At 37.6% G+C, this 10,507-nt stretch overlaps 1 protein-coding gene across 6 annotated transcripts in view; it reads left to right on the forward strand.

The window, feature by feature from the left end:
* Nucleotides 1-10,507, forward strand: part of pkd1l1.L (polycystin 1 like 1, transient receptor potential channel interacting L homeolog) — an 89,704-nt gene that overhangs the window by 67,241 nt on the left and 11,956 nt on the right. For 5 of the 6 annotated variants that reach the window (XM_041566102.1, XM_041566107.1, XM_041566104.1 and 2 more), the window contains 7 exons: nt 316-426; nt 3,815-3,938; nt 6,232-6,315; nt 6,896-7,065; nt 7,394-7,628; nt 8,653-8,757; nt 10,163-10,303. In XM_041566102.1, coding sequence (XP_041422036.1) covers nt 316-426; nt 3,815-3,938; nt 6,232-6,315; nt 6,896-7,065; nt 7,394-7,628; nt 8,653-8,757; nt 10,163-10,303 — 970 coding nt within the window. The remainder of the gene's footprint in view (nt 1-315; nt 427-3,814; nt 3,939-6,231; nt 6,316-6,895; nt 7,066-7,393; nt 7,629-8,652; nt 8,758-10,162; nt 10,304-10,507) is intronic. The other variant, XM_041566106.1, reaches the window with a different exon arrangement.

The raw sequence follows: 10,507 nt of genomic DNA on the forward strand, positions 1-10,507 counted from the left end.
TTTCTGCTTTCAAATATCGCCATCTCTGAAGTATTCTGTCAGCTATAAAACCACCTTTACCATTTCCCCCAAGACATCCATCTCTAGTATTTAGTTCAACAATGTCTGTCACAGGAATATTCAGTAACAATATGTTGGTGGCCATTTTTACAGGGCAAATCAGTCCAAAACAGCCCTTTAAATTGGGGATTCTGCCCCCAGCACTATATTAAGGTATTGTAAGTAAAGAAATGAAATCACTCTATACTCTTGAGAACAACATTATATACCTCACTACTTTTTACAAAGTATCAAAATTTTGGCTTTGTTTTCAAGGGAATTTTTCATACATGGAATCATGGTCTTGATACTTCTTTTTATTACACTGGAAAAATGCTCAAATGGTGATTATTTGCTGAACCAAGCAGTAAAAAGTGAATTTACAAGGTATGCAGCAAATATTTACAATTTTTGTTTTTGTCTTTCATGTAACATCATTGCAGTTTGAATCACTTAGAATTATATTGAATAATAATCAGCATCACTGATCAATAATGTCACTGTTTGGGTTCAGTTTACTCTGCTATACCTGCTAAATCATTATTTCATGGATAGTTTTGGAAATAATCCCAATATGTAGAGCTCTATAATAATAATAAGGCTTTTTATTTGCTGTGTCTTTGCCTTTCCACATGGTGAAACAGTACACCTTGTATTTTCTGTAAAAGGTGAATTTCATTGCATATTTGAAAAACATAGTAGTAGAAAAGCATGCAGGGTTCGACTTTTTGACCATTTTATATTACTGTGTATTACTTATGTTTAAGTTTTTTCATCTTCTAAAGTGGTGCCAAGAATTCTGGAACCACCTCTATATAATTATATGATCAAAAGGATCAGGTCACGGCTTATTCCATGAAAACAACCAAACATGAAGACATATACATCAATCTACATACATATTTGTCAGAACATGATTATATACCTGCTAAATGTATACTGGATACAGTATGGGTCTAGCCTTAGTGGATAAGGAAAATACTGGTGGGCTCTTGCCAGCTAGGCTGGACCCTACATAGTTTTAATTTACATGGGCCTCTTGCCTTCACAGAATGTGCTGTCACTAGCCTTAAATCACACAAGCACCTCTCTTCAATACAGCAGCCAGTGCCACAATGCAGAGCCCTAACTTCAGCTGGGCTGATATGCTGTGTCCTAATATTTTTACATGGTAGGAGAGGAGCGTAATGGTATAAAGATTGTACTGAATGGATTATCGTTAAAATAAAAACAAAATAACGCTGACCACCACCAAGCCCAGCTGGCTGGAAAAAAACAGCATGGCATTGTTAGCCAACATCTAGAAGACTGGTAAAAGAACATTGTCCGTATTCATGGAGCCTTTGAGTCTGGGTGCAAACAAAATCCAAGCTTCGCAATTAGGATTTCGACAATGTACACATTGCCCTGAGACCTCCATTGATTGTATAAAGCTGGCCATAGATGTAAAGATTTTTAAAAGATCCGATTGTCATCGTGAGACCACGATTATCTCAAAATGATCGTACGATCATATGAATTGTCCATCAACTTAAAAGACCAATTCAGGCGATATTGCCAGGAAAACAAAGGGTAGCTGCCTGCTTGTCCCTGCAAACATAGATAGATTGCACTGGGACCGATAAAGATTTTTTAACCTGGCCGATCAATTTGCTGACAGATGTCGGCCAAAAAATCGTAAGATGTGCAATTGTTCGAATCCCGATAACCGCACGATAATTTAGAAGGATTGGTCGGACTTCACTAAAATCGGTCATTCAGCAAGAAAAATCTTTGCGGGACCTTAACAGTCTATGGGGACCTTAACAGTGAAACCTCAATTTTACATCCCCTGATTTTACGCTTTTCTGCATTCTACACAGTTTTTTTTTTAGTCCCACCAAATTATAATGCATTTCAGTGGGTGCTTTTTTTCTGATTTTTCATGTTTTGCTGGATTTTACACCAACAATTTTCCAAAAAATGGCTTTGTCCCCTAGGAACGTTATTGTTTTTGATTGTTGTTGAAATTAAGAGGTTTAAAATACTAAAAAGATGCATATTTTGCCATGGCTCTGTCATGTCTGCACCTCATACAGTCATGCACAAATTACTTATGGCTTTAGGTTTTTTTGCAAACATAATGAAAATATGTAAACCATTTCGAAGCAGGAGTCGGACACCTGTTCCAGAGTCACCTCTGGATCCAACAGGAAGATACTGGATTTTGTCTGATTAATGTTCAGACCATCATACATAAAATCTTCTAAACACCTCTGTCAGGGATGACCCTGGGTTAGTGAAGTGTAAGTGGACATTGTTCATATATATTGCACGATATTCTTTTTTTTTTTACAGACCCAAACTGTTATAATCCAATGCCACAATCGCCCTCTTTACCAGGATTATCATGGGTTAAATGCATATTATTAGCTTTGGAATGCAGAGACCTGCAGACTGAAGTTTATATCTAGTGTGGCCTGCGTTAGGCCATGCTAGATTAAAAAGTGGCATGTGAATGGTGGTACATAGGTGCGGCCCTTAGTGCTCTTCCGCACTTGAGCTCTAATGTTTTCTTGCATCTGAAAACAGCATCACGATCACAATAGTTAAGTATCTGGGCTATCATGAGTGCACACAGGCGTGTCGCTGGGAATTCATTTTGTTTGATCTTTCATTTAGGAATAATTGTCCAGTACTTACTGGTCTTTAATAAAGTTTTCTAGAAACACCTGTGTGTTCACTCATTCTTTTTCCAACTCTTCTGTCTGTGCTCAGAGATATGTCTTTCAGCTGGTCTGCTCATAATCTTGTGATGCAAGATGGGGCCTGTGGTAGTGGTGTTTTGTCCTGCAGAAGCTGGCACGTGTTGATGTTGTTGCCAGATAATTTTATCTAATTTATTTGCTTCAGAACTGGCTCTTTTTCTCCTATGCCACCCCCCCCCATTTCAGTGTCTAGGTTGTTTGCAGGCCCTTGCAACAGCAAAAGTTCAAATAGTCTTTTGACCATTAACAGCTGTTACTGAATGACTCTTACTCCGTTGACACCTAGACTACAAAATTTGGCGAACAGGTATAATATGATGACATTTTACAGTATGCCCACATTTTTGCACCTTCTTACTGTATTTCTTTGGGTTTCTGGAATTGTATTGGCAGTGAATTAAAGTGGACCTGTCGCCCATACATCAAAAGCTGTATAATAAAAGTACTTTTCAAATTATGTATTTTTTAAACTCATTTAAAAATCTCAGCTGTCAATCAAATATTGTCTGCACCTCCTCTATGCCTTAGGCATAGAGGTGTGGCAGGCAATTGCTTTCACTTTCCATTCAGCATTTCCTAGATGTCACTGCTCTCCCCGCATTCTCCCGTTCTTGTCAACGTTTAATTATGTAGCCAGGGCACGGGGATGGACATTAGGTCCCCAATTCTGATGCACAAACAAGATTCTAAGATGATGCAAGACTTGCCTTAATAACAGTGTGCACAAAATGGCTCCTGCTTGCTATAATTATGAATTCCCAGACCAAAGGAAACCAGATTAAAATAATTCATACACTGTAATTAGTTAATTTTGCTTGACTGACATGATAAAATAGGATTTTGAGTATTTTATTTAGGTGACAGGCCCCCTTTAATTGTTTGCTAACATTTTCCAAAAAGATTTAAAGCTATTCAGATATTTCCATTTATAACGTGACACTAACTGACATACATTAATTATTATTCATCTCAATTTCACATCCCATATTTTACTTCCCAATTCACCTTTATCTCTTTTCATTTTCTAGACATGGTAAACCGTCATTTAGGAGTATTAGAACAGAAGATGATTGGTGGAATTGGAGCTTTAATGTTTTACTTGATGGTCTATACTGGGACAAATGGTACAATATTACTTCTGCAAAGTCTGAAGTAAGTTAATTACACGGTACTGCTATTCATTTATTAGCCATAATCAGCCACTAAAAATGTATCGTTGGCACACTTGAAATATTTCACTGGATGAAGTAGGATTCTAGATTGGACATGGCAACACACTCAGCTGAGAATATTACAGTTTACTAAATAGATAGGGCACACTTTACATTTCATATGATCTAACTATGTCAGCCTTTAACAAGAAGTGATGTTTCAGCGGCAGCAGCCCTGATGCCACTCTGAGCTTTCAACTTTTAGCGTTTGAGTGGGTCCAGGGGGGGTTGTATTGCTAGTGTATCGATCGATATTGCGCTCGCTGCACTAGCAGAACCAAATTTCCGTATTAATAAATGGAAATTTGGCTCTTAAAGTTACCAGAGGCTTTTTTGTTCTCACCTTACCTCATGGTAGTAGCAGCCCTGTCAACAAGTCCGGCAAAATCCTATGTTATGGAATAAACTGGATCAAATCTCACCGATCACAGAGGATGGGAATTGGCCAGCACATGAGCAAATTAATTCTCCCTGTAACAATGAAATAATGTCAAAATCCTGAAACTGTGGAAAGAGCACATTGTGTTGTGATACAAATAGATAAAAAAACACTTAGCTTAGATTTAAAACCTTATGCAATAATTAATTTAATGGTAAGTCACCACCATATACAGAATTAAAGGTCAAGTAAAGTTAAAATCACTGGGGAGTGTCTAATAATGTCCATATAAACACCATTACTGGTACATTACACAATATTGTGTGTTTTATATAGGTATGGGACTTGTTATCCAGAATGCTTGGAACCTATTTTTTTCCGGATAGTGGATCTTTCTGTAATTTGGATCTTCATACCTTGTCTACTAGAAAATCATATAAATGTTAATCAACCCAATAGGCTGGTTTTGCTTTCAATAAGGATCCAAATAAAAATTTGCTCAAAATGGAGTCTATGGAAAATGGCCTTTCAGTAATTGACCTTTTAGGATAACAGGTTTCCGGATAATTGATCCCATATCTGTACTACTATTTAACATTTAAAACACAGAGGCTTTTATCATAAAGTGCCAATGCACATAATCCACAAATTAGTGACATGTAAACCCCCCACACATAAATGTAATCAATGAACAGCCTCTTTGAAATCTTTAGATACCTACCACTCTGGTTGTTAAAAGGCTAACAGTAAGGCTGCATCATCCACTTAATCCCTTAGGAATTTGCTTTGGCTGTTGACGTATGAGCATGCTAAGTTCTTCTCCTCCTCAAACCCACTCTGCTCCTCCCTCAGGAATTTGCTTTGGCTGTTGACTTATGAGCATGCTCAGTTCTTCTCCTCCTCTAACCCACTTGGCCCCCTCCCTCAGGAATTTGCTTTGGCTGTTGATTTATGAGCATGCTCAGTTCTTCTCAGATCAGATTACTAAACACACCCTCCACTCTAAAATTGCTGGTTCCCATAGAAACTCTGCTCTAGCTGTCTTATTCTATTTTTTTTTCTCCTAACTACCTCTCCTGAGCTCATCTTAACCATTACAGTGCTTATCCCCAGCAGAACAGCAAGGAAAATGGCTTCCGGGTGAAAGTTGCTATTTGATTTAGGAAATTGTGATGGTGCTGGCAAATGGAGGGGGGTATATGCAGTACAAATGATGTGGCTTGGGTGGGGAAGATGTGCCCAATTTATATACATGGTAGGAAAATGTAGGCTTTACATTTCCTTTAAAGGAGAAGGAAAGCTACGGAGGGATTTTATTGCCAATAGATTAGCTGCAATAGTGCAAGCTAGAATGCTATATTTATTCTGTATAATTTTTTACCATACCTAAGTAAAAAGCTCTAGAAACTCTCTGTTTGTTTAGGATAGGAGCTGCAGTATTAACATGGTGTGACATCACTTCCTGCCTGAGTCTCTCCCTGCTCTGGGCTCAGATTACAGTAGAGAAGGGAGGGGGAGGGGGAAGAGGAGCAAACTGAGCATGCTCTTGCCCAGGGCAATGAGGTTTAAGCTGAAGGCAGGAAGCCTGATACAGAAACCCATGTGTACACAATAGAAGGAAAGAAATGCAGTGTTTCTTTTGACAGGGGACACAGAGCAGCACCACTTTGGGGGTTTACTGGTATATTTAGATGGACCTTTCTGATAAAGCTTACTTAGTTTTAACCTTTCCTTCTCCTTTAAGCAAGTTTTAATAATCCTACCTTACTGACCACGTAAAAATGCAAGTTAATGGAAAACAGCTGACTCAACAGTACACATTCAGTAATGCTTCTAAATTTCGATTTTTTTTCAGACTGGTCCTATTGGGGGCAAATTTTTTCTGATGGGAACTCCTATCATTCAGGCGTTTAGTCTTGAAAATAGTTCTGCATGTTCAGTAAGTTTTGTTTTATGTTATTTGACCATGGAATTATTTAAAGTTTCGCATTACATGAGACGTTATTTATATGTAATTTCATTCTATAATTAATAGAGCATCCTGTGAAAACTGACCCCAAGTAGATATTGACTGAAAGCTAGTTGCTTTGTCTAAGGTCTTACTAAATGCATCCTGCAGTTGATCCATAGATAACAGAGAAAAAATGTATACAATTAGCTTATTGACCATATGATATCTGAATACAGAAGCTTTTATCAATTCTGAAGTGTGTAGCTCATTGGGCTATATAAATAAAACCTTCCATTTCCTATACAAAACAAATGTTCTTTTTTTATCTTAGTAGTAGGGTTTAATTATAGCAACTAGTTAGTACAACTAAAGTCAGATGAACGTATGAACCGTATGCTGCAAGAGGCCTTGGATTATTATGGTGCTTATATGGAAATAATATTATATTAATAATATTAGGAAACCACATTTTCATTTTCTTATTTTCAAAAACAACTGTAGATTTCATACCATATCCGCCAAATTTGGCAAGAAAATTCTACATTTTGTTGTTCTTTTTGTTTTTTAGACCCATTCCTTTGTTTCATCTATAATTTCCTCATACAGTCAAGTTATTCATAAGTCTAAACAATCAGGCTTTGAGAACAACCTGGACTTCAAAGATGATACACATCATCGCAATGGCAAGATTCATTGTTACAAAGGCAGAAAATCTGTTATAAATCTTGGCAGATCAAGGTAAAAGACAAAATTTGTGTTCATATAAAGGAAGCAAAGTTAAGGAAAACTAAACTCCCAAACATTGTAGGTCTCTCTTAAAATATATTGCATAAAACAGCTTATAAGAAAAACCTGCATTATCTAAATAAACCATTTTCGTGAAAATATATTTTTAGTAGTATGTGCCACTGGGTAATCCTAAATAAGAAATTGGCACTTTAAGTGGGGTTGACAGAACCACTAAAACTTGAGTATTTTTATTTAAAAATGTGTCCATTAATATGATTCAGGATTCCTTGTATTTTCTGAACAGTAAGTGGTGTGTTTTCTTATTCTCACTTGCTAGGACTGAAGCCTATTCAGCTTTGCTACGTATACGGAATCAGCAGTGGATAAACCAGAGCACAAGAGCACTTAATGTACTTTTTACTCTTTATAATCCCCCAGCGAATGTTTTTACTGGGGTGTCCTTTCATATGGAGTTTTCTGCCTCTGGTGGTGTTATTACATCATCATTCATTGAGTCTTTCAAAATATATCACATTGCAACTCTTTTGGATTATATTACCATGGCATTCAAGGTAACTGGGATATATACTTGATAGCTTTTGGAAATGTGTGAGTGCATCATTAAAGCCTGCTACACAACAGCAAATTAAGGCCCCTTGCTGCCCTAGATAGTGGACCTGTGTGTGACGCCAGTGGATGTGACATCACAGCACAACCGGCATGCATGTGAAGTCCCTTCTGCTGTGCGTCACTGAGGTACCGACTACCCCCCCACCTCTGCTGCTGGATTCAATAATAAAATATAGAAAGTATCTAGCAGCACAGGAAGTGTTTTGTTCCCCCTTTAAACAGCTCATAAATGCACATTACTCTCTAGCAGTCCAAAACTGCCATTATCAAGAAACTGGGCAGGAGATTATTTGCCCAGCGACAAATCTTTCCTTCTTCGGCCGACTAATCTCCCCGAACTGCCTTCCTGCTGGCTAGAATGTAAATCACCGGCGGGGTGGCACTCTGAACACTTTATTTTGCAAAGAAAACTTCGGGAGGCTTCGGAAAGCCGAATCGATCCGAGTGCCATCCCACCGGCGATTTACTTTCTAGCCGACGGGAAGGCAGTTCAGGGAGATTAGTTGCCAGAAGAAGAAGAGATTTTCTCCCAAAATAGCAGCGTGTGTCTCTGCCCTAATGAGGGTGACGGTTAATTAAATCAATCCTGTTTAGTAATATCAGGTAGTAAAAACACCCCTAACATATAGTACTTCATTACTGTACTAACGCACACATGCACACATTACAGTTTGTGTTTAAAAGGCTAATCACACAAGAAAACCTGAAACATTTTCAGTATAGTTCTTATGTGTGAAAATAGTTGCATAGTGACATTTTGCATTTAGGAATGTAGTGTTTTGTGTGCTGTAGAAAAATCACATTGTACATTCCACTAATCTAAATAAAGTATAATATTCCCATGCTCTTATTGCATACAGCTATGGTTTGATGGATAAGTTTCCCTTTTACATTGCAGGATGGTTTGTTTAGTAGACTTTATGTGGAATGCCATATGAAGGCTTTGTTTTTCTTTTCTTTTAACAGTTGTTGTTTTTGGCACTCATCCTTATTCATTCCTGTTTCCAACTCGGTATAATGATTCAAAATGGCATTAGGAACTACTGGCAGGAACCATGGAACTGGATCGAGGTATGGAAATCCGATCTTTACCATTTGAGTCTGTGCTATACGGTAGAGTTTGGTTGTACATGCACTGCAACGGCAAAATGTTGCAGTAATGTGAAAGATTTTAAGCATTTTTCTTGTTTTAGTAGCCAAAGCACTCCATATTTCTCATCATTGGATCCAATAAGAAACTGGTTTTTAGAAACCATGTTGGGCAAAAGACCCAAAATCTCCACTATGTATCAATTTAATTATTTTAATTAAAGTATTTTGCTATGTACTACCTTTAGAGAATTTAAGTAGCCTATTTATTAAAATTATTAATAAACTTGCAACAAACAACAAACTAGAGTACAATGTATATTACACACACTTCCTCATTTTGTTACTAGCTGACCAGTTCAGATAGTGATTGCAAAAATGTACATAAAGCTTATCCTTTACTCTGCATTACAGTAAAACATGTTGCCGTTCACATACAGACACGCTGCTCTATAAATAGAAAGCAGTGCAGGACACTGTCCTTAAAAATACACATAATTTAAAAACGCCAGTGGAATGTCAAATTGCTTAGATGCCAAAAAGTGATTAGAGCAAAGTACCCAAACCCTCCCTTTTAAAGTTCCCACACACGCAGCACAGGACATATTCGCTCATCCTAAACAGGACATATTTGCTGCCCACGTAGATGGCAGCCCTGCCTATCTACGTGGGGAGCAAGTGGGAGCTACACTCACCAACATCCACCTATGCCGCCCTACCTGTTTTGCTGACGACTCAGCTTCCTCAGCTTATGTCCCTGATGAAGCTGAGTAGTCAGCGAAACGCATAGGGCGGCATAGGTGGATGGTGGTGAGTGTAGCTCCCACTTGCTCCCCACGTAGATAGGTAGGGCTGCCTATCTACGTGGGCAGCAAATATGTCCTGTTTAGGACGAGCGAATATATCCTGTTTCGTTTAAAAAAAGTTGCGAAACGACAGGAAAAATTTTTGTCACGCATATTTTATTGTGTGACAATTTTTTTGTCTGCCACATTATTGTAGCAAACTACATTAAAGCCTATGGATGTTTTTTTCCCGTGGTGCCTTGTTTTTGCTTTGGGAGGGCAAAATCCCAAATCCGAAAAAGTCGTAAGATTCTGTATTTCAGGAGTTGGTTGCTAGGGTTTGATTTACTCTTGCAATCAGACTGGTTTTAATGAAAGACTGGAATATGAAAAGTAGAGGTATTAAACAGAATAATAAGTAATATTTGAAACTGAAAGCTTTTTTTTTAAAAAAAATGGAACATTGTGCAAATTATTCTAGTACAAGATCCGTAGTTATACGTAGAATGTAAGTACCATGAATTTCTGAATTCCTGTATAATTAGGAATTAGGTGTGTTTCTCAAGATGCAACTGGAACACAAGTTTTGTATTTATTTGCAGGTTGGCATAATTGGAGGCAGTCTCTGTTATTATGCCTGCATTACCTACACATTTATCCTTACAATGGATATGATTGACCATCTTCAGAAAGTATTCTTTAGCATTTTCATAGATTTCAGCATCCTTGCAGCATGGGACAAGGTAAGAATTACATTTGTCAAATATTGTGATGATAAAAAAAAAAAACTTGATCAGTTTTATAGAGATTGAATAATGATGGTGGACTAGTTGTTACATATTACCTCTGGTATACCAGCAGTGGGCAAATTTGCCCCAGTGCAGTAACCCATAGCAACCAGTCAGCAGTAAACACTTGTTTAAGCATATGATTATCAGAGAGTGTTA

Source organism: Xenopus laevis, chromosome 6L, assembly GCF_017654675.1.
Source record: "Xenopus laevis strain J_2021 chromosome 6L, Xenopus_laevis_v10.1, whole genome shotgun sequence".
Lineage (NCBI taxonomy): Eukaryota > Metazoa > Chordata > Amphibia > Anura > Pipidae > Xenopus > Xenopus laevis.